At 41.7% G+C, this 25,293-nt stretch overlaps 1 protein-coding gene across 3 annotated transcripts in view; it reads left to right on the forward strand.

Annotated features, from left to right (window-relative positions):
* Positions 1-1,801: 1,801 nt before the first annotated feature.
* The window catches only part of LOC115129786 (unconventional myosin-Ib-like), a 146,999-nt gene continuing 123,507 nt past the window's right edge, over positions 1,802-25,293 (forward strand). For 2 of the 3 annotated variants that reach the window (XM_065018491.1, XM_065018493.1), the window contains exons 1-2: positions 1,803-2,117; positions 18,901-19,045. In XM_065018491.1, coding sequence (XP_064874563.1) covers positions 18,920-19,045 — 126 coding nt within the window. In that variant the 5' untranslated portion in view covers positions 1,803-2,117; positions 18,901-18,919. Of the gene's footprint in view, positions 2,118-18,900; positions 19,046-25,293 lie in introns of all 3 variants that reach the window. The other variant, XM_065018490.1, reaches the window with a different exon arrangement.

The raw sequence follows: 25,293 nt of genomic DNA on the forward strand, positions 1-25,293 counted from the left end.
TGTCCAGGTGAGAAAGGTCAGCATCGAGTTTGATTAAGATTACGTCATCTGTGGATCTGTTGGGGCGGTATGTGAATTGGAGTGGGTCTAGGGTGTCCGGGAGGATGCTGTTGATGTGAGCCATGACCAGCCTTTCAAAGCACTTCATGGCTACCAATGTGAGTGCCACAGGGCGGTAATCATTTAGGCAGGTCACCTTCACTTCCTTGGGCACAGGGACCATGGTGGTCTGCTTGAAAAATATAGCTATTACAGACTCGGTCAGGGAGAAGTTGAACATGTCAATGAAGACACTTGACAGTTGGTCCGCGTATGCTTTGCATACACGTCCAAGTAATCCGTCTGGCCCAGTGGCTTTGTGAATGTTGACCTGTTTAAAGGTTTTGTTCACATCGGCTACAGAGAGCGTTATCACACAGTCATCCAGAACAGCTGGTGATCTTGGGCATGCTTCAGTGTTGCTTGACTCGAAGCAAGCATAAAAGGCATTTAGCTCGTCTGGTAGGCTCGCGTCACTGGGCAGCTCGCGTCTGGGATTCCCTTTGTAGTCTGTAATAGTTTTCAAGCCCTGTCACATCCGACGAGCGTCAGAGCCGGTGTAGTAGTATTCAATCTTAATCCTGTATTGACGCTTTGCTTCTTTGATGGTTCGTCTGAGGGCATAGCGGGATTTCTTATAAACGCCCGGATTAGTCTCCCGCTCCTTGAAAGCAGCAGCTCTATCCTTTAGCTCGATGCGGATGTTGCCTGTTATCCATGGCTTCTGGTTGGGATATGTATGTACAGTCACTGTGGGGAAGACGTCGTCAATGTACTTATTGATGAAGCCGATGAATGAGGTGGTGTACTCCTCAATGCCATTGGATGAATCCCGGAACATATTACAGTCTGTGCTAGCAAATCAGTCCTGTAGTGTAGCACTTCCGTAGTGACCACTGGTACTTCCTGCTTTAGTTTTGTACATTCATTCCTGCATCCTCGAGCAAAAAACTGACTAATATAAGTATAAAGAGGGGTTCCTGCAGATGCAGGAATGCCTAGATGCAGGAAGGCCCTGAGTTGCAGACAGCAGTTGCACCCTTCTCAAAGATACTGGTAGGCTAACTACAGGTAACTACCAAAATAAAGGTAACTACCAAAATAAAGAGTCTTAATAGGGCATTGGGCCACCATGATCCATCAGAACAGCTTCAATGCACTGTGGTATAGATTTTGTGTCTGAAACTCCTTTGGAGGGATGTGACACAATTCTTCCACAATCAATTCCATAATTTGGTGTTGTGTTGATGGAAAAAGCTGTTTCAGGCGCCGCTTAGAAAACTGGTCTGGTCACACACCTATACAGTTGGGTTGAATTCTTGTCACACACATGTACAGTAGGTGGCAGAATGCACATGTAATTGTTGCGAACGCCATCTCTCTCTCTCACACACACACACACACACATGCTCCTTTCAGACCCCTCTTTCAAGGTCACTGAGATACAGTATCTTCTACCCATGGTAGACAAAATAATGGACAACTGGGCATTATGACCCTAAGCATAATGGGATGTTAATTGCTTAACTTAATGCAGGAACCACACCTGTGTGGAAGCACCTCCTTTCATTCAACTTTGTAGTCTGTCCCTCATTTACTCAAGTGTTTCCTTTATTTTGGCAATAAGCCTACCCGTATCTCTTATCTGTGACAATGATGTCCATGATGATTTGAAATTGTCACAAGATGGCGGTATTGCACTGATAGATGTGTTTACTGCCAATGAGGTATGATACATTTAAACTGCTGTGCATCTGAGAATTTAGGACGTTTTTTTTCTCTCGCTCTCTTACTGATGGTGATTAACGTTGAAGGACGCCTAGCAGCACTTTGTGCAGCCAGCCACTCCCTATGCCCGTGGACCAGAGGTTGAAGTCGTGGAACCGTAGTCCTTATCCACCTCAGTGCTCAAGTGGAAGTCCTCCTAGCCGGGTAGAGACGCGTCCAGGCACATTCACAACGCAGATAACTAAAAAAGACAACTGGGATAGAGGAGCCTATTTTCAACTGAAGGGATATTCCCGGGATTCTTCACTTTCCTCCAGAGTGGATTAAGGGACGACATTTCCAATTCGGAGGCAAGTAGAATATTATAATTTCACATGTGCCACACTATGTGTTTAAATCTAGCGTTTGCAACTTTTTTTGTAGCGCTTAAATGTTACTTTGTAGCCTAATTGACTATTCCGCGTTGGTTGCAGAATCTGAGAGAATCGGACTAAACCCAAATTATATTACGTGTCTATGCAGTAGCCTTATTCCCCATTATTTACACTGCAGTCACTAGTCCCTGGCCGTTTATGGTCAAGGTTTTAACATAGTTTATCCTGTTCTTCCTTAGTTGATTTGTCCTACTTGTGCAACTCTAATGCCACGTAACTTTTTGCGTTAGATGTTTGACGCATCCTTGCTTTTTTGTCTTTGAATGCGTGTAGTTTGTTTGGTTGGCGTAATGGTTTTGTAATACTTTTTCACTGATAATCGTTTCTGACCATTCATTCCCTGAGCAGTTGTTCTATTTCGGGGGGTGTATTTGTTTTATTTGGGAAGAGATTGGTAGACTACTGTCGGGAGGGGTGGGTTAACTTTCGTTACTTCTCTCCCCTCGTCCAAACCTATGGCGACCGTGTATTGTTAATCAATAATGTGGACATCTGCTATCATTGCTCGGAAGCAGAACACGACGTTGAGAGAACGGTGCTTTTATTGAGATTTGTAGGACAAGGGTGAAGAATGCTGTGCAATTTTGCTAAGACAAAGTAGATGACTTATCACAGATTTCATGCACTCGCGTGGCTATGTTCGTGTCCTTACTGTGGACCACACTTCACTAGCCTACAAGAATGTGATTTCACACACAAATAATTTACTTTAGTTGCAGACACTTTGAAATAGCCTACCCTTTTAATGAATTAGACACAACCCACAGTGATTGTATTACTTTTTGAGTCTCTTCCTGTACTTACTGTCTTCTGTACCACGCCATCAACTTTTTAAAGCATAAAAATGTTTTTTTTCTCTGAGAAACATCCCAGAGGTTCTCTATTTTTCCTCCTCCTGTGATTCCCTTATTAGAGTCCATTTGGAAAGTATTCAGACCCATTTACTTTTTCCACATTTTGTTATGTTACAGCCTTATTCAAAAAGTAATTACATTATATTTTTTTCCTCATCAGTCTACACACAATACCCCATAATGACAAAGCGAGAACAGGTTTTTATGTGTTTTTGCTTTGTCATTATGGGGTCTTGTGTAGATTGAGGGGGGGGGGACATTTTAATGTGGATGAAGTCAAGTCTGAATACTTTCCTAATGCACTGTAGCAGGGGCCAGAATTTGGAATTTTGGATCATGGAAGGCCCAAAAACATGAATGAAAATAATTGGTTTAGGTCTGCATTTTTAACGTAGCTTGGTAGTTCAGATGCAACCAGGGTCTGGGTCTCATGTGATTTTTAATTTTAAGTTCTGGAACCTCACAGGGATTTGAACCCAATGTCTCTTGTCACTGTGCTTCATACAAAGGAGAATAGCCTCTTGTTTTGTTTTCTGGACTCAACTTTGTCTGTTTAGGGAATAGGTTCTTCTGTGTCAAAGCATGCCTAACAACAGAAAGGGAAAGCCCAATTTAAAAAAAAAACTTTCTAGTACCCTTGAAGATCAGTTTCTAGTACCCTTGAAGATCAGTAGCTATATTTGAAATGCCACTACAGAGTGCTGCTATCATATGCTATTATAGATAGGATAATGGATCTATGCTATAGTCTCCTCAGCTGTTCACTGCCAAAAGACAATGTAATTGGTCATAAAAATACCAAATGGACATTGTCGTAACTACAATGGGGAATGGCCCATTCAGCCCATGTGCACCATAAGTCCATCCAGCAAGCCAGAGAACAGTTCCCCTTTTCTTTATTACTGTGGTTTCATCAGATATGACACTGCCTTCATGAGCTGAATCACCTTTTTATTAGTGGGACTGATCAAACAAACAGGCATATGTGGATGGTGCGGTGCTGCCATGAAGTTTGGGGACTTTGTCTAAATGGCTGTTTATTTACCCACCTGGGGACAATGAATCGAAAGTACAGCTAGGTGAATTGCTTTTGATAAGGAAATTAGTGTTGTCTCATTTGCCGGTGTTTTCCACCCTTATTTGTGTTCGGCAGTGGTTGAAAAAGTACCCAATTTTCATATTTGAGTAAAAGTTTAGATATTTACTCAAGTGAAAGTCACCTGGTAAAATACTACTTGAGTAAAAGTCTTTGGTTCTAAATATACTTAAGTATCAAAAGTACATTTAATAGCTAAAAGTTACTTAAGTATCAATAGTAAAAGTATAAATAATTTCGAATTCCTTATATTAAGTAAAGCAAATGGTACCATTTTATTGTTTTTAAAATGTATGTATAGCCAGAGGCTCACTCCAACACTCAGACATTATTTACAAAAGCAATTGTATTTAGTGAGTCTGCCAGGCCAGAGGCAGTAGAGATGACCATTTGTTCTCTTGATAAGTGTGTGAATTTAACAGTGTTCCTGTCCTGCTAAGCATTCAAAAGTACTTTTGGTTGTCAGGGAAAATGTATGGAGTAAAAAGTACAATATTTTCTTTTGGAATGTAGTGAAGTAAAAGTTGTCAAATTTAACTAGCAAGTCCCCCAAAACGACTTAAGTAGTACTTTAAGTATTTTTACTTAAGTACTTTACACATTTTTACTTAAGTACTTTACACCACTGGTGTTCTGAACCATGTTTGTCCTCTAGGCTGGCCTAGTTTCCAGGGTCAAAGTCCCTTAGCCATAGTGATGAATGTTTGCTCGGATCTGCCTGTGGTGATCTGCTGTTGTGAGTACTGAGGTGTGTGTCCTGTGTGTTATGTCGCGTTCACGTGCTAATCGGAACTAGGAAACTCTGAACTTCTGACCTGCTAACTGGTCGAACACGGCATGTAAAAACTACAACCAGTTAGCAAGTCGGAAATATGAAAGCACTTTGGTGCGACAACTGCAAATCAATCCCAGAACAACCGCAAAGGACCTTGTAAAGATGCTGGAGGAAACGGGTACAAATGTATCTATATCCACAGTAAAAGGAGTCCTATATCGACATAAGCTGAAAGGCCGCTCAACAAGGAAAAAGCCACTGATCCAAAACCACCATAAAATGACAGACTACGGTTTGCAACTGCACATGGGGACAAAGATCATACTTTTTGGAGAAATGTCCTCTGGTCTGATGAAACAAAAATCGTCATTTTTGGAGGAAAACGGGGGAGGCTTGCAAGCCGAAGAACACCATCCCAACCGTAAGGCACAGGGGTGGCAGCATCATGTTGTGGGGGTGCTTTGCTGCAGGAGGGACTGGTGCACTTCACAAAATAAATGGCATCATGAGGATGGAAATGATGTAGATGTATTGAAGCAACATCTCAAGACATCAGTCAGGAAGTTAAAGCTTGGTCGCGAATGGGTCTTCCAAATGGGCAATGACCCCAAGCATACTTCCAAAGTTGTGGAAAAATGGCTTAAGGACAACAAAGTCAAGGTATTGGTGTGGCCATCACTAAGCCCTGACCTCAATCGCATAGAACACTTATGGGCAGAACTGAAAACATGTGAACAAGGAGGCCTATAAACCTGACTCAATTACACCCGCTCTGTCAGGAGGAATGGGCCAAAATTCACCCAGCTTATTGTGGGAAGCTTGTGGAAGGCTACGTTTGACCCAAGTTAAACCATTTAAAGGCAATGCTACCAAATACTAATTGAGTGTATGTAAACTTCTGACCCACTGGGAATGTGATGAAATAAATAAAAGCTGAAATAAATCATTCTCTCTATTATTATTCTGACATTTCACATTCTTAAAATAAATTGGTGATCCTAACTGACCTAAGACGGTGCATTTTTACCACAATGATTAAATGTCAGGAATTGTGAAATTGAATTTAAATGCATGTAAACTTCTGACTTCAGCTGAATATTTATGAAAGTTTTAAAATGTAAATTGTGTTTGGTTTTGAGGATGTGATAGTGCTCTTGATTATGGTTACTTTAAAAAAAAAATACATTTTTAACTGTTCCCTGAGCATTCCCTGTTTCATCATAGAATGCTCATGTTCTAAAGGGGAATGTCAACGTTTTATCTGGAAATGCTTGTGTTCCATTTCCCTTGGTGCTAGCTGTTCCTGGTTGGCATCTCCAATGTGTGGGATAGGCTTTTGGTAAATGTTTTTTCATGGATGGGACCATCACAGGAGGAGGCTACATATGTAGGGATATCCTCTTTACTACTAGAAATGGTACAGACTGACAGACTAGTGTGTTTCCTATGTTGTTTATCTGACTCAAACAATTCATTAAATACATACTTTATCAGGTAATGATACACAACAAGGGAACAGCAAGATGATTTGTTGAAGGGACTGTCAGTCACCAGATTTATGATGGCACAAATTGAAACCCTTGAACTCCTGTGTAATGCCTCATCTTCCTACAGGAAGTATTACTGTTCAACTTGATTCAATGCTACTAAAATCCAGGGCAGCTGCTTTTCCCATTCAGTTGCTGAAACTAAGCCACAGCAGAGCTACATACTGTACTGTAGCCCACTGACAAGACTTCACTGCACAAAACCTGGAAATGTAAGGTACATTCATTGAGGTAGTGGAATATTTAAGTGTGCTCTCTCTGCTTGTGTGTGGCTGGCAAACCTAGAACATGTTGCGTCACAGAAGTATTTTGTATCCAATAAATCAAGGAATAGGGGGCACTATGAAGTTAATGGCAATAACCTGGTCTCCCACCGGGCAGCATAGGATGTTGTGGCTGTGCGTGTTGTACTCTGTTATGGCAATACTTTTCAGAGGGAGAGGCACATGTGCAGGGAGTGAGAGCGTGGAGGGAGGCAGGGACGGGGACCAGTTTAAAAAAAAATAAATGCAGGGAAGGAGAAATGATACACACACATACACAACTCCATGCTCTCGTATCGCAGGTCACTGTCCCAGCCTTCCGTTGCTCTTATCCTCCTCCACCCCCCCCATGATGCATCTCTCTCTCTCCCTGCTTTACTAAAGCTCCTCAGCATGCCTGACCGACTGCCTCGTCTCTTTGTTTTTAATCGCTGTGATGTTATCTCACAACCCACACAACCTCTGTCCCTACCATGGGATTTGCAGTCAATTAAATGCAATAATGAACTTTATCATTTGTTTGCTCAAGCTGCACTATCATGCAAGGCAGACTGGCTCTTAGGTTCGTCTGGCTCGTGTATCATACTGATTACAAATGTTTTTGTTGACCTTTTTTAATTTGTTCTTTTAGATTGCATTTATCATTGTGAAATTGTAGTATGGTTGAACATGTATATCAGGCTTCCTTTCAAGTCAGTATCCAGCAGCTAGACATTTATAATTTGACATGCTTTGCATAGTTTAAAAAAAATGTAGCCTTGTGTGTTGCTCTGCCCGAGGGTGTGACGGACTGAATTCTTTCACACTTCGTACCACGCTATGTGAGTGGAACATCTCTTATGCCCCCAGTCCAGGAACCTTTTAATTATACATTATTTTCACTGCTCTCATCTTGAAATATGGGGCAATGTCAAACGCTGGAGGTGAGCCAGCACCAATATTATCGAGGTGACTTGCTTTGTAATCCCAGGACCAAAGACCTACATGTCATTTGAAGTAGACATTTCATATGGCAAAAGCTTTTTTGTTGTTTTTAGGCCATGTAATTGAGTTTCTCTTTAATCTTATGGATTATGAATGAGTAAGATGCTTAATATTTTGTCATACTATTAAATCTATTTTGTTGTCGGAACGGAACTGATTTGCTAATGCACTGTAAACTCATCCAATTATGTACATATCCTAAGTAGATTTGATCTACAGTTTGACAACACAGCATTGTTTTACTGCCCCCCCCCCCGTTAGGATTCGATATGACAGTGAGGCTGCTCCATGTTCAGGCAGTCTCTTTAATGTGGATCCCAGGAAGAATAGCTGCTGCCTTGACAAAAAACAAACAGATGCATCAATAAAATAGGGTGGTGTTGTGTCACTGGCTGCTGATGGTGCTGCCTGGTAGTGGTATTTGAATCTGGGCTACCAAGCCGGCAGGGCAACAGCTCATCCAGATCCTTTTTGAAATCATGAAAAATATTAGCGGAGCAATTCACTCTCAGCTGAAGCTTAAGCCGACGCTGACATCATACTTTGTATTATTCACAGTGCTTATTCACAGTACGATAGTTGTTTGATATAGGCTATTTACTTGTCTGTCTTTTTGGGGGGTGGCACTTTACATCTCCTGTGATGTTTGAAAATTGATTGCAGATGGTGGGTGATGGCAGTCTGCTATTCTAATTAGTCCCAAAGGTATGGCCCATAAATTAGCAGTAAAGCATACACCAGAGGAGGCTGGTGGGAAGAGCTATAGGGAGATGGGCTCATTGTAATTAATGAAACGGAGTCAAACATATGGTTTCATATGTCTGCTACTGTTCCATTTATATATTATTCCAGACATTAAAATGAGCCTGTCCTCCTATAGCTCCGCACACAAGCCTCCACTGGTATGCACCTAGACTAGGCAGTCCCATCCACAGCAGCTGTGGTCTGTTATAAGCTACAGCAAGTCAGGGTCTTATTCATTAGGACACGCAGTAGCAAAATGTGTTTGCATGAAAATTAATGTTTCTAATTGGACAATTCCAGGTAGTCCCTGGAATTCACATTTCAGTCTGTGTTGCCTAATGAACATGGCCCAGAGCAGCTGTGGCCTGTTTCTCAGCTACAACCAGAGACTGGTGTTTTCTAGCTACCGCCAGGTGCAGCGGGGTTCTTCCTGTTAATGAATATTACCTTCCTGCTCTAAATGCTTTTGTGGATTATTATTTCCTCAATTAGGCTGAGAGGGTCCATCTGGTTTAAACTGAGGCAAACCACTCTGCTGTTGTCCCATATCTTCCCATCCAACCCACTGTGAACAGGTAGGCTAATGATGACTGATGGAAGACAAGGCTTACAATTTCAGTTAAACTGGTTTATAACTAAACAGTCTATTTGCGACGATTAATGTGGAGCCGACATGTATTAGATAAAGTTCTAAGATATTTCCTTAAACATTTTTTATTATATTGATATTTAAAATGTTTGTGGCCTTTTAAGCATTCTAGTACAGTTAAATAGTTAGACCGCTGCATCCATTGTGTTTTAAGGCACTGCATCTCAGTGCAAGAGGCGTCACTACAGTTCCTGGTCCGAATCCAGGCTTTAATACATTCGGCCGTGATTATTATTTTCAATGACTGCCTAGGAACGGTGGGTTAACCTTGTCAGCTCGGGGGATTCAATCTTGCAACCTTACAGTTAACTAGTCCAACGCTCTAACCACCTGCCTCTCATTGCACTCCACAAGGAGACTTTCTGGTATGCTAATGCAGTAAGCCAAGGTAAGTTGCTAGCTAGCATTAAACTTATCTTATAAAAAACAATCAATCATAATCACTAGTTAACTACACATGGTTGATGATATTACTAGTTTATCTAGCGTGTCCTGCATTGCATATAATCGATGCAGTGCGTATCGTTGCTCCAATGTGTACCTAACCATTGAAGGTTGTGCAATGTAACAGGAATATTTAGACTTAGGGATGCCACCCCTTAGATAAAATACGGAACGGTTCTGTATTTCACTGAAAGAATAAACGTCTTGTTTTCGAGATGATAGTTTCCGGATTCTACCATATTAATGACCTTATGCTGGTATTTCTGTGTGTTATTATATTATAACTAAGTCTATGATTTGATAGAGCAGTCTGACTGAGCGGTGGTAGGCAGCAGCAGGCTTGTAAGCATTCATTCAAACAGCACTTTCGTGTATTTTGCCAGCAGCTCTTCGTTGTGCGTCAAGCATTGCGCTGTTTATGACTTCAAGCCTATCAATTCCCGAGATGAGGCTGGTGTAACCGAAGTGAAATGGCTAGCTAGTTAGCGGGGTGCGCGCTAATAGCGTTTCAAACGTCACTCGCTCTGGACTTGGAGTAGTTGTTCCCCTTGCTCTGCATGGGTAACGCTGCTTCGAGGGTGGCTGTTGTCGTTGTGTTTCTGGTTCGAGCCCAGGGAGGAGCGAGGAGAGGAACAGAAGCTATACTATTACACTGGCAATACTAAAGTGCCTATAAGAACATCCAATAGTCAAAGGTTAATGAAATACAAATGGTATAGAGGGAAATTCCTATAATAACTACAGCCTAAAACATCTTACCTGGGAATATTGAAGACTCATGTTAAAAGGAACCACCAGCTTTCATATGTTCTGAGCAAGGAACTTAAACGTTCGCTTTTTTACATGGCACATATTGCACTTTTACTTTCTTCTCCAACACTGTTTTTGCATTATTTAAACCAAATTGAACGTGTTTCATTATTTATTTGAGGCCAAATGGATGTATTATATTAAGTTAAAATAAGTCTTCATTCAGTATTGTTGTAATTGTCATTATTACAAATACATTTTAGAAATCTGCCGATTTAAACCGTATTGGCTTGTTTTGGTCCTCCAATCTGTATCGACGTTGAAAAATCATAATCGGTCGACCTGTACACACACCACACTGACTCTGACATTTTTTGTTGGCATTTACACTTAATCAAAGCCTATTTCTTTCACTTACTTTGTCGTTTCATTGTTCATTTCTTCAACCAGGATTTCTGTGGAACGCCATTTGGGTCTTTGTGTGTCAAAAAAGATACACATCAAATAACACTTTGACTTGTCAAATAACATTGGTCAAACAATCAGGATCTGAATATGACTACACATCACATAATAATTTAACGCTTTCATTCATTTTTTATGTAGTTAATACACTCAATCGTGTTTCATGCGTCACAACGATTCATCAATACATTTGCTATGATGCTGGTAAAGTTGTCTCACGCATCTACAGTGCTGGTCATTTAAAAAAACATAGCAAAATGACATCTGTTTCAGTAGCTATAGTTAGCTAGCTAACTAAAATAAGTAAGCTAGCTAATACAGTGCCTTGCGAAAGTATTCGGCCCCATTGAACTTTGCGACCTTTTGCCACATTTCAGGCTTCAAACATAAAGATATAAAACTGTATGTTTTTGTGAAGAATCAACAACAAGTGGGACACAATCATGAAGTGGAACAACATTTATTGGATATGTCAAACTTTTTTAACAAATCAAAAACTGAAAAATTGGGCGTGCAAAATTATTCAGCCCCCTTAAGTTAATACTTTGTAGCGCCACCTTTTGCTGCGATTACAGCTGTAAGTCGCTTGGGGTATGTCTCTATCAGTTTTGCACATCGAGAGACTGAAATGTTTTCCCATTCCTCCTTGCAAAACAGCTTGACCTCAGTGAGGTTGGATGGAGAGCATTTGTGAACAGCAGTTTTCAGTTCTTTCCACAGATTCTCGATTGGATTCAGGTCTGGACTTTGACTTGGCCATTCTAACACCTGGATATGTTTATTTTTTAACCATTCCATTGTAGATTTTGCTTTATGTTTTGGATCATTGTCTTGTTGGAAGACTAATCTCCGTCCCAGTCTCAGGTCTTTTGCAGACTCCATCAGGTTTTCTTCCAGAATGGTCCTGTATTTGGCTCCATCCATCTTCCCATCAATTTTAACCATCTTCCCTGTCCCTGCTGAAGAAAAGCAGGCCCAAACCATGATGCTGCCACCACCATGTTTGACAGTGGGGATGGTGTGTTCAGGGTGATGAGCTGTGTTGCTTTTACGCCAAACATAACGTTTTGCATTGTTGCCAAAAAGTTCAATTTTGGTTTCATCTGACCAGAGCACCTTCTTCCACACGTTTGGTGTGTCTCCCAGGTGACTTGTGGAAAACTTTAAACAACACTTTTTATGGATATCTTTAAGAAATTAATTTCTTCTTGCCACTCTTCCATAAAGGCCAGATTTGTGCAATATAAGACTGATTGTTGTCCTATGGACAGAGTCTCCCACCTCAGCTGTAGATCTCTGCAGTTCATCCAGAGTGATCATGGGCCTCTTGGCTGCATCTCTGACCAGTCTTCTCCTTGTATGAGCTGAAAGTTTAGAGGGACGGCCAGGTCTTGGTAGATTTGCAGTGGTCTGATACTCCTTCCATTTCAATATTATCGCTTGCACAGTGCTCCTTGGGATGTTTAAAGCTTGGGAAATATTTTTGTATCCAATTCTGGCTTTAAACTTCTTCACAACAGTATCTCGGACCTGCCTGGTGTGTTCCTTGTTCTTCGTGATGCTCTCTGCGCTTTTAACGGACCTCTGAGACTATCACAGTGCAGGTGCATTTATACGGAGACTTGATTACACACAGGTGGATTGTATTTATCATCATTAGTCATTTAGGTCAACATTGGATCATTCAGAGATCCTCACTGAACTTCTGGAGAGAGTTTGCTGCACTGGAAGTAAAGGGGCTGAATAATTTTGCACGCCCAATTTTTCAGTTTTTGATTTGTTAAAAAAGTTTGAAATATCCAATAAATGTCGTTCCACTTCATGATTGTGTCCCACTTGTTGTTGATTCTTCACAAAAAAATACAGTTTTATATCTTTATGTTTGAAGCCTGATATGTGGCAAAAGGTCGCAAAGTTCAAGGGGGCCGAATACTTTCGCAAGGCACTGTAAGTTAGCTAGCTAACTATAGCTTGATATCATCTAAAATAACCCTAATTTATAAGACAGTTCTGATTTGATTGATGGTGGTCGGCCCCATCTATGTGAAGCTAGCCACAATACAGATTATCCACAATAGTGGACTTTGCAGTTAGCCTTCAAAAAAATACAAATAGAATTATGCCATACTTTTATCAATTTGCATCACTGTCAATGACACTTACTTTGAAGGCAATCCGCAAATTCCTCTTGTGCCTAATCCTTATTGTGGCTAACTTTACAACACACAACCCAGTCCGGTCGAGCGTCGCTAGCCAGATGAAGCTAGCTGGCTGCTTATAACGTTCGCTTTGGGCAACAGGGTTAAGTAGCTTGCTAGCTATTTATTTTCATGAACTGAAGTTCAGTTTCAATAGGTGAACAACAAGTGGCGACCTAGCTAATACTTACTCACAAGGATTTCTAAATCATTGCTAAGAATAATGAAAATGACTGCAGTTTCTACTGGTCATTGTTTTCAGGCTGGTTGTGTTGGTGCTAGCTAGGTACCAAGCTAACGTTAGCTACCCCAGAAATTACGGTCGAACAAATGATGCTGTGGTACTGTAAACACATCACTCGTGGCCGGTGTTTGCTTGTTTGCAGACATGTTTTGTACAGCTTTGACAGTACTACCGTATCTTTTTTTGAAACGCAAATACCCAAATGGCGTTCAATAGTATGTACAGTTGAAGTCTGAAGTTTACATACACTTAAGTTGGAGTCATTAAAACTAGTTTTTCAACCACTAGACAATTTTCTTGTTTAACACACTATACTCAAATAAAATGTTATTTGTCACACACACATGTTTAGCAGATGTTAATGTGAGTGTAGAGAAATTGTGCTTCTAGTTCCGACAATGCAGTAATAACCAACGACTAACCTAACAATTCCACAACTACTACCTTATACACAAGTGTAAAGGGATAAATAATATGTACATAAAGATATATGAATGAGTGATGGTACAGAACGGCATAGGCAAGATGCAGTAGATGGTATCGAGTACAGTATATACATATGAGATGAGTAATGTAGCGTATGTAAACATTGTAGTTTTGGCAAGTCTGTTAGGACATCTACTTTGCATCTCACAAGTCATTTTTCCAACAATTGTTTACAGATTATTTCACTGTGTCCCAATTCCAGTGGGTCAGACGTTTACATACACTAAGTTGACTGTGCCTTTAAACAGCTTGGAAAATTCCAGAAAAATGTTGTTTTTGTCTTTAGAAGCTTCTGGCTAATTTACATCATTTGATGTAGGTGTACCTGTAGATATATTTCAAGGCCTACCTTCAAACTCAGTGCCTCTTTGCTTGACATAGGGAAATCAGCCAAGACCTCAGGAAAAAAATGGTATACCTCCACAAGTATGGTTCATCCTTGGGAGCAATTTCCAAATGCCTGAAGGCACCACGTTCATCTGTACAAACAATAGTACACAAGTATAAACACCATGGGACCACGCACCCGTCATACCGCTCAGGAAGGAGATGTGTTTTTTCTCCTAGAGATGAACATACTTTGGTGCGAAAACTGCAAATCAATCCCAGAACAACAGTCAAGGACCTTGTGAAGATTCTTGAGGAAACCAGTGCAAAAGTATCTATATCCACAGTAAAACGAGTCCTGTATCGACAGAACCTGAAAGGCCGCTCAGCAAGGAATAAGCCACTGCTCCAAAACCGCCATAAAAAAGCCAGACTATGGTTTACAACTGCACACGGGGACAAAGATTGTACTGATGAAACAAAAATAGAACTGTTTGGCCATAATGACCATCATTATGTTTGGAGGGAAAAGGGGGGAGGCTTGCAAGCCGAAGAACAACATCCCAACCGTGAAGCACAGGAGTGGCAGCATCATGTTGTGGGGTGCTTTGCTGCTGGAGGGACTGGTGCACTTCACAAAATAGATGGCTTCATGAGGAAGGGAAATTATATAGATATTTTGAAGCAACATCTCAAGACATCAATCAGGAAGTTAAAGCTTGGTTGCAAATGGGTCTTTAAAAAGGACAATGGCCCCAAGCATACTTCCAAAGTTGTGGCAAAATGGCTTAAGGACAACAAAGTCAAGGTATTGGAGTGGCCATCACAAAGCCCTCTGACCTCAATCCCATTAAATCTGTGGGCAGAACTGAAAAAGCGTGTGCGAGCAAGGAGGCCTACAACCCTGACCTCGTTACACCAGCTCTGTCAGGAGAATCACCCAACTCATTGTGGGAAGCTTGTGGAAGGCTACCTGACACGTTTGACCCAAGTTAAACCATTTACAGGCATTGCTACCAAATATTGATCGAGTGTATGTAAACTTCTGACCCACTGGGAATGTGAAATAAATAAAAGCTGAAATAAATCACACTATTATTCTGTCATTTCACATTCTTAAAATAAAGTGGTGATCCTAATTGACCTAAGACAGGGATTTTTTACTAGGATTAAATGTCAGGAATTGTGAAAGCCAAATACATTTAAACTCAGGTTAAGGTAAACTTCCGACTTCAACTGTATGTCGTGAAGCTAATAGCAGCGACTCTATTACTGTGTAACTCCGGTAGGGCAACATATTGAAAATAACACACTTGGTTGTGTTTACCGGTGCTCGACCAGTTGGCGAAAGCCAACATCACCCACGACAGAGAACGGTTGATGTGTCAAGGGCACTGAATTCCATTAATTTTGCTTTAATGGATTTCGCCTTTGAGTTGTCTCGCTAAAATATTCTTACTCTTTCAAATGACTGCTGGACTTGTTGACTGCTCGATCCACACAGCAGACATTGTGGGCTAGGTTAGGAATGCTGTGTTGCACGTGTAGCGCAAATGTTTACCTGGCGTCATTATGTCATGTACCTACGTTATATAGGTATGCACTCCATGTACCTACGTTATATAGGTATTCACGGCAGCGCTGATGTCCGTTTTTAACATTGGCGTTAAACCCAGACGTTGAGCTGATACCGACGTAATTTTTAGCTAATATCGGCCGATAGCGATATCTTGCATCCCTAGTTGGAATTGTTTTTCCCAACAGACCAGTCAGATTTTTTTCCCCCAGATATTGGATTATGTCGTTTTTGCAGAAATCTTTACAGGTTACTATGAATTAAGCCTCTTGTGTTTGCATTACAAGTACTTGCTGACTTCGTTCCGGGCCCTTTTTCTTAATAGCATCTTAATGTAATAGTGCTGCTCTAGGATCAGTTTTGTCTTTAATGTCCTAATAAATGAGTTAGAGGGGGTGGACCTGATCCTATATCAATACTCCTACTCTGTTTTATGAATATGGGCCCTGGACAGGAAAGGCAGCCGAAATTAAAACTGCTGTCTCTGTGGGACCTGAAGGCCTGAGGTCTCCAGAGGAGCTCTTGATCAGCCAATAACAAACCGTTCTAAACATAGCCAGCTCAAAATAAACTCTGCGGGATGTGTTTGTTCAGCGGAGGTTTGGTTTGGGCCCTTTTCATTGGCTGCTCCTTCGATGCATGTTGAAATCCTTTGAGTCGGTGGACTCGACACAGTGGACTTGAGAGATTCCTCTGTGAATTATGTAATCGAAGAACGGACCTTGACCTTGACTTGTGGGTGGGCCATGGACGTCTGCTTTGCTTGAGAGAGGCAGGGTTAGGTTTGCTCCTCAAACTGAGGCTGCGTTCCAAATGGCACCCTATCCTCTATATAGCGTGCTACTTTTTACCAGAGGGCTCTGGTCAAAAATAGTGCACTATAGGAAATAGGGTGCCATATGGGATACACTGACAAAATCTGAATGTAAAGACCCGAGTCTGGTTCAAATGGTTGAAATGACCTCTGAGCCACGAAACCTGGAGAGTGCAGGGCAACTTCCTTTCTTTTACACACACACACACACACACACACACACAAGTAAGTGACACTCCTTCAAATTAGTGGATTTTGCTATTCCAGCCACACCTGTTGCTGACGTGTGTGTATAGAATCGAGCACACAGCCATGCAATCTCCATAGACAAACGTTGGCAGAATGCTTTCGCTCCGGCGCTCGGTTACTTTCAACATGACACTGTGATATGCCATCTTTCCTACAAGTCAGTTCGTCAAATTTCTAACATGGTAGAGCTGCCCTGGTCAACTCTAAGTGCTGTTATTGTGAAGTGGAAATGTCTAGGGCCCACAATGGCTCAGCCGTGTAGTGGAAGGCCACACAAGCTCACAGAACAGGACTGCCGAGTGCTGAAGCGCGTGAAAATCGTCTGTCCTCGGTTATAACACTCACTACCAAGTTCCAAACTGCCTATGGAAGCATCGTTGGCACAAGAACGGTTCATCGGCAGCTTCATGAAATGGGTTTCCGTGGCTGAGCAGCTGCATACAAGTCTAAAATCACCATGCGTTGGACTCGGTGGCAACACGTTCTCTGGAGTGATGAATCACACTTCACCGTCTGGCAGTTCGACGGACGAATCATCTGGGTTTGGTGGATGCCAGGAAAATGCTACCTAACCCAATGTATAGTGCCAACTGTTAAGTTTGCTGGAGGAGGAATAATGGTGTGGGGCTGTTTTTCATTGTTTGGCTAGGCGCCTTAGTTCAAGTGAAGGGAGAAGTTAATGCGACAGCATACAAAGAAATTCTAGATTATTCTGCGCTTCCAATTTTGTGGCAACAGTTTGGGAAGGCCCAAAACATAACAATAACAATGTGGCTCCCTATTAATGCCCATGATTTTGGAATGAGATGTTTGACAAGCAGCTGTCCACATACTTTTGGTCGTTTGTGTTTGAGGGGGATGGAAAAACTAAGTGAACTTTTTAATGACTAAAACCAGATATAAAGTATGTAGAAACCATAATGGACCTAATACGTTTAATAATATCATCTTTGGGAACTATCAACAAAATATACGCAGGAGTTGAATTTAGAAAACAATGAATATAACTATTAATTCTATGTTTAAGCAAAAGAACACATTATCCATGGAAAATGCATAGAATTGCAGGAAACTAGCTTCAAAACGGCAACTTTCTCTCGACTGCATGGCAAAAGTGCCAAGATGGGGAGCCTCAAATGATCTAAAATGTAGCCGTGCTGATGGCCGACCTCACTTATTGCCATGCCACGCCCACCATCTAAGCCCCTTTTTGATCCAGATAAAACCCTGGGTAATATTTAGAAGGCAGGGGAGAGATCAGGAGACCAAGACACTGCTGGGGGTGGCGGTTTTTCAGCCTCTTTCCCTGTCCCCTGTGGACACATCCTAGCGCTTTTGGGCTGACAATAAAGAGGCCTGCGGCCACATTCAAGGCCTTTATATCGGGGATTTGCTGTACCCCAAACTCTGTGCATTGTTGTAATAGAGGGGCCGGGCTGAAGCGACATGCCCATCGTGTATTGTCTACAGTTCTCCCGTTTCTAACCCAGTCCTTTAGATCAGCAGTAACAACCTACCACGATGCACAAACATGGGATTCTAGGTTGGTTGGGCTTGTTTTTCAAAGATGTGACACTTGTAATATTAGCATAGTTATCACTAACTGTAAACAAGCTGTGAACATTTTTTTTTTTTACCTGCATCACACTGTACGGCACAGTTGCTGCCATCATTCTGGGGAAACCAGCACTGTTCTGTAGGCATGCATTTCACACTATGTAGAGCAGTCTAAGACGGCCATTTGTGGAAGTCAAATACCATGATGGACCTGGATGAGGCAAGTCAATGTGAGGGGATTACAGAAATTGGATCAGCAAGGTAGCACGTTATCTGTTCTGGAGCGCAATGGGTGGGTGGGGGGTTGGGTCGGAAGGGGCACTGACGGACAGTCCTTGACACGAATGATCCGGACAGACCACAGCTGGACTACTAGAAGTGGACTATGGACATGGGAGGCTATAGACTTCGATAAGGTGGTGGACTGCCAAACAAGCCCTCCTGTATATCACTATTCCACATTCGATTGCCATTGCACTAGGATGAGTGCCTAATCATACTTTGTCTGAAGAGTAATGTGTTCACCTAAACAATAATGACTGAAGTTCTAGAGTTATGCATTGACTAACAGATGATAATGTCATCTGAAGCAACTACATACTTTTGCTACCAATATTGTAGCCACATCCAAGTTTCAACTATGTATAATGTATTCAATTTGTTAATTTTCTCTACAGGGGGATTGCTGATTCCAAAATGGAGGTGAAGACGTCACTTCTAGACAACATGATAGGAGTGGGGGACATGGTCCTGCTAGAACCCCTCAACGAAGACTCCTTCATCGAGAACCTGAGGAAACGCTTCGACCACAATGAGATCTACGTAAGTTCTCCCTCAAGTTATAAAATTGTTCTAACACACACATATGTACTGTTGAATTGACCCGGTTTTGTACATACATGCGTACGTATAGTACATACTGTACCAGCCAAAAGTTTGGACACGCCTACTCATTCAAGGTATTCTTTTCTTTTGACTATTTTCTACATCAAAACTATGAACTAAAATATGGAATCATGTAGTAACCAAAAAATGTTAAACAAATCAAAAATATATTTTAGAATCTTCAAAGTAGCCACCCTTTGTCTTAATGACAGCTTTGCACACCCTTGGCTTTCTCTCAACCAGCTTCACCTAGAATGCTTTTCCAACAATCTTGAAGGAGTTCCCACATGTGCTGAGCACTTGTTGGCTGCTTTAACCTTCACTCTGCGGTCCATCTCATCCCAAACCATCTCAGTTGGGTTGAGGTTGGCTGATTGTGGAGGTCAGGTCATCTGATGCAGCACTCCATCACTCTCCTTCTTGGTCAAATAGCCCTTACAATTTAATTTATTTGTCACATGCGCCGAATACAACAGGTTTCACCTTACAGTGAAATGCTTACTTACAAGCTCTTAACCAACAATACAGTTTAAAGAAAATATATATTTTTTAAGAATAACAAATAATTAAAAAGCAGCAGTAAATAGCGGGGTGTACCGGCACAGTCAATGTGCGGGGGCACCAGTGTTGAGGTAGTATGTGTAGGTAGAGTTATTAAAGTGACTATGCATAGATAATAAGAGAGTAGCAGGAGCGTGTGTGTGTGCGAGGGGGGGACAGCAATGCAAATAGTCTGGTTAGCCATTTGATTAGCTGCTCAGGAGTCTTGTGGCTTGGGGGTAGAAGCTGTACACAGCCTGGAAGTGTGTTGGTCATTGTCCTGTTGAAAAACAAATGATAGTCCCACTAAGCTCAAACCAGTTGGGATGGTTTATCTCTGCAGAATGCCATGGTAGCCATGCTGCTTAAGTGTGTCTTGTATTCTAAATAAATCACTGACAGTGTCACCAGCAAAGCACCATCACACATCAGACCAAAGAACAGATTTCCACCGGTCTAATGTCCATTGCTTGCGCCCAAGCAAGTCTCTTCTTCTTATTGGTGTCCTGTGGTAGGAGTTCTCTTTTGTAGCAATTCAACCATGAAGGCCGGATTCCCACAGTCTCCTCAGAACAGTTGATTTTTGAGATGTCTTACTTGAACTCTGAAGCATTTATTTGGGCTGCAATTTCTGAGGCTAGTAACTCTAATGAACTTATCCTCTGCAGCAGAGGTAACTGTGGGTCTTCCTTTCCTGTGGCGGTCCTCATGAGCACTAGTTTCATCATAGTGCTTGATGGTTTTTGCGATTGCACTTGAAGAAACTTCAAAGTTCTTAATGTTCCTGATTGACTGACTGGATTGTCATTTCTCTTTGCTTATTTGAGCTGTTCTTGCCATAATATCAAATCAAATCAAATTTATTTATATAGCCCTTCGTACATCAGCTGATATCTCAAAGTGCTGTACAGAAACCCAGCCTAAAACCCCAAACAGCAAGCAATGCAGGTGTAGAAGCACGGTGGCTAGGAAAAACTCCCTAGAAAGGCCAAAACCTAGGAAGAAACCTAGAGAGGAAGCAGGCTATGTGGGGTGGCCAGTCCTCTTCTGGCTGTGCCGGGTGGAGATTACAACCGAACATGGCCAAGATGTTCAAATGTTCATAAATGACCAGCATGGTCGAATAATAATAATAAAGCAGAACAGTTGAAACTGGAGCAGCAGCACAGTCAGGTGGACTTGGGACAGCAAGGAGTCATCACGTCAGGTAGTCCTGGGGCACGGTCCTAGGGCTCAGGTCCTCCGAGAGAGAGAAAGAAAGAGAGAAGGAGAGAGAACGCACACTTAGATTCACACAGGACACCGAATAGGACAGGAGAAGTACTCCAGATATAACAAACTGACCCTAGCCCCCCGACACAAACTACTGCAGCATAAATACTGGAGGCTGAGACAGGAGGGGTCAGGAGACACTGTGGCCCCATCCGATGACACCCCCGGACAGGGCCAAACAGGAAGGATATAACCCCACCCACTTTGCCAAAGCACAGCCCCCACACCACATAATAGGGCTCCCCTACCACTACCTTGTCACAACACAACTGGTTTGCTCAAACACATTAAGGAAAGAAAATCCATTAAAGTTCATTCCAAATTAACTTTTAACAAGGCACACCTGGTAATTGAAATGCATTCTAGGTGACTGCCTCATGAAGCTGGTTGAGAGCATGCCAAGAGTGTGCAAAGCTGTCATCGAGGCAAAGGGTGGCTACTTTGAGGAATATAAAATATATTTAGTTTTTTTTTGACACCATTTTTGGTTACTACATGATTCCATATGTGTTCTTTCATAGTTTTGATGTCTTCACTATTATTCTACAATGTAGAAAATAGTAAAATAAAGAAAAATCCTTGAATGAGTATGTACAGTTGAAGTCGGAGTTTACATACACTTAGGTTGGAGTCATTAAAGCTCGTTTTTCAACCACTCCACAAATTTCCAGTTAACAAACTATAGTTTTGGCAAGTCGGTTAGAACAACTACTTTGTGCATGACACAAGTCATTTTCCCAACACTTGTTTAGACAGATTACTTCACTGTGTCCCAATTTCAGTGGGTCAGAAGTTTACATACACTACGTTAACTGGGGGTGGCAGCATCATGTTGTGGGGGTGCTTTATTGCAGGAGGGACTGGTGCACTTCACAAAATAGATGGCATCATGAGGTAGGGAAATTATATAGATATTTTGAAGCAACATCTCAAGACATCAATCAGGAAGTTGAAGCTTGGTTGCAAATGGGTCTTGCAAAAGGACATTGGCCCCAAGCATACTTCCAAAGTTGTGGCAAAATCGCTTAAGGACAACAATGTCAAGGTATTGGAGTGGCCATCACAAGCCTTGACCTCAATCCTATAGAAAATATGTGGGCAGAACTCAAAAAGCGTGTGTGAGCAAGGAGGCCCACTAACCTGACTCAGTTACACCAGCACTGTCAGGAGGAATGGGCCGAAATTCACCCAACTTATTGTGGGAAGCCTGTGGAAGGCTACCTGAAACATTTGACCCAAGTTAAACAATTTTAAGGCAATGCTACCAAATACTAATCGAATGCATGTAAACTTCTGACCCACTGGGAATGTGATGAAAGAAATAAAAGCTGAAATAAATCACACTACTATTATTCTGACATTTCACATTCTTAAAATAAAGCAGTGATCCTAACTGACCTAAGACATAGAATCTTTACTAGGATTAAATGTCAGGAATTGAGAAACTGAGTTTACATGCACCTTTGCCAAATACATTTAAACTCTGTGTGTGTGTGTGTGTTAAATGTACGTGATGCTTGAATGTATGCAAATATTCAAATGTATTTGACAGAGGCTGCTGGGACAAAACCCAGTTAGTCTCAATGCTGTGGTTCAGCTTTATCTTTGTTCCCTCAATTTCACTAAAAGTGTATGCTTACATTTAGCCTAGAGAAACAGACAAGCCGTCTACTTCTGCAGATACATAATTCATTGTTCCTAAACTCACTGCTAGCTATGTGCTTAAACCTATTAATTTTACTCCTTAAACAGTGGCACAGATACAGAAACCTCACCACAGAACCCTTGAGTTTACCAATCAATAAATCACATCACTGAAGAATGTAGATGTCTCAAATGAGGCAGAACATCCAAAGCTCCAGGGAGGACTCTGGAGAGCTGGCTCTGTGGCTGCTTCACTTGACTGATTGGAGCAGACCTGGGTTCAAATACTATTTGAAATGTTTCAAATACTTTGAGCTTTTGCTCCTGCCTGCCTGGAGTGCCAAATGGTCAGGGTTTACAGTTTTAGGACTATTCTATTGGTCTTGTAAGATCAATCAAGCAAAGACATGATGATGATGATTTCAAATAATTTAATGATTTCAAATTGTATATTTGAACCCGTGTCTTGAATAGAGAGGCTGGATGAGGGCTCAGGGCTCTGGTCCCAGGAACACTGCATCTCTGTGGGTCAGCGTATCCAGACCTCAGCCTCTGATTATTGCTCTGGTTCTCTCCACTACTGACTAGGACAGAGCCAAGCCAGAGCCCAGAGAATGTCGTCACCATACTGAGCTGTGATTGGCAGGCTCCCTCGGCTTCATGATATTCTAGTTGAGTTCATACAGCTTCCTGTGGGGATATGTGTTTGACATCATAACTCTACTCAAATTTCTGTCACAAGCTGTAAATTCAGAATGTGTTGTATTGACTCTCAACAAACGAGATGTCAAACTGCACTGAACAAAAATCTTGACGCAACATGTCAAGTGTTGGTCCCACGTTTCACGAGTCTAAATAATATATCCCAGAAATGTTCCATATGCACAACAAGCTTACTTCGCCAAGTTATTTTCAGCAATGCAACAGCTGAGTACGGAGTGGAAACATACAGAGTGGTCAGTCAGTGACATAGAGGTGGGCCTAAAGCATATGGTTGGTCTTAGTCTGTAGTAATAACATTTGGGTGTGGCCTTCCTCCACAACTAGTGGCCTAGCCAGGAGTGGTTTAACCTGCCTGACTGGCTGGCCGGCTGCAGCCTACATTTAGCTACTAATCCCTAGCTGGCCCGTCAGGTCAGTGTCCCTTCTTATTATGCTGTCAATTTTCTTTCTTGCTTGGTTTTTTCATCCCTTACCAGTTGTCATGCCAACCCCTAGTGTCACATGACACTGCCCACAACATCCCCTCCTTGGATTTGTGTTCCTGGGATTTAGATGGAAGTATCTCATTACTGCAGGAAAATCACATTTTTAACCATTTCAAGCCTGATTTTGCCCATGATCCCTTCTGATGTCATCCATCTGTTTTGATGAGCCAAGCCAAACAGACACATTTTTTTAATGTAAATTTAGGCTTGACATTTCCTCTGACTACACACATTCCCTTGAAAAGGTCTTGCCTTGTTATATATTAGATCTAATTAGACTGTTAGACTGTCTGGATTATGATGCTTAGCTTGGAACGGGAAAGTATTTTATTTTCCTCTTTTGAACTTGTAATTACCAAGTTCTGCAAGGAGACTTTGTAATTGTTTCTGTAATTAACTCATCACTGCCTAACTTTCATCCTGAACTTGAAAGGGCTAGCTTTGAAATTGCCCCCTTGTTTTGTATGGGAGGCGGGAGATCACCACTGCACACTCTTGTATGGGACTAACAGTCATATTCATTATCATCTGATTACTAGTATTGTTGGTCATACTTTGACTCTGGCTTTCAGTTAATAAGATCAATGGCCAGAGATCTTCCTGTTGAGACTAAGAAGGCCTTTGGCTGCCTCCTTATCATTGCCTTAACGGCCCTGTACACATCTGATGGCCATCTAACAGCGACCCTAGTGTTTTTATTTTGCACACTCCATTTGTCTTTGTCTGAACTCGCCTCGGCTTCTCCACGCAGTTGATTATGCCTCCCATGTACTTTTTGGCTGTAGGATGTGGTCTGACATGGAGAAGGTCTGGTTCTTTTGATTGTGTTATTTAACTTCCATTATAACAGAGAAGGGAAGAGGACCAGGAGTTGTTTAGAACCAACTGAAATTGCAGTGTGGTCAAAGTAATGTTTTCAGTTTGACTGATGATTACGTGGTGCTCTTTCAGAAAGAACTAACTTTCGTCACCCACACACTGCAGTAAGACATGGAGCTCAGAAAATGTCAAATATGAAGTAGTTATGTATCATTCTTAACATTCTCTGAGCAGTAATTGCAAAGTGCATAAGTTCATGTTTTTCTGAATGTGAATTGAAAGGAAATAAGATTGACTGTACATAGAGAATGCTCTAATGCTGTATTTAGACCAGGGAAGTAAAAACCTTCATGCCAGTCGGCAAGGACAACAAAGCAAGAAAGACTGTAACGACCAAAGCAATCCAGCACGATGGTATGTTGCTATGGTGATTTCACTTAACAAACAAAATCCGAACATCCGGTAGAAAACAATGCAATGGCAAAAGTTTAAATATTTGAACTCTGGCGGCAAGTTCTGTCTACCGTGGCGACTGACGGCATTCACCGCCAGCCTCGACGGCATTTACCATTGTGCTCTCTTTGAAAGTGATGACATCCGGTATGCTATCTACCTCAAACCATGTAAACACAGCACAAGAGATTGCGCCGGCTATGCTAATGTTGCCAAGCTTACCAATTTTTCCTTCCGACTAAATCTTAG

The sequence above is a fragment of the Oncorhynchus nerka genome, linkage group LG1 (assembly GCF_034236695.1).
Source record: "Oncorhynchus nerka isolate Pitt River linkage group LG1, Oner_Uvic_2.0, whole genome shotgun sequence".
NCBI lineage: Eukaryota > Metazoa > Chordata > Actinopteri > Salmoniformes > Salmonidae > Oncorhynchus > Oncorhynchus nerka.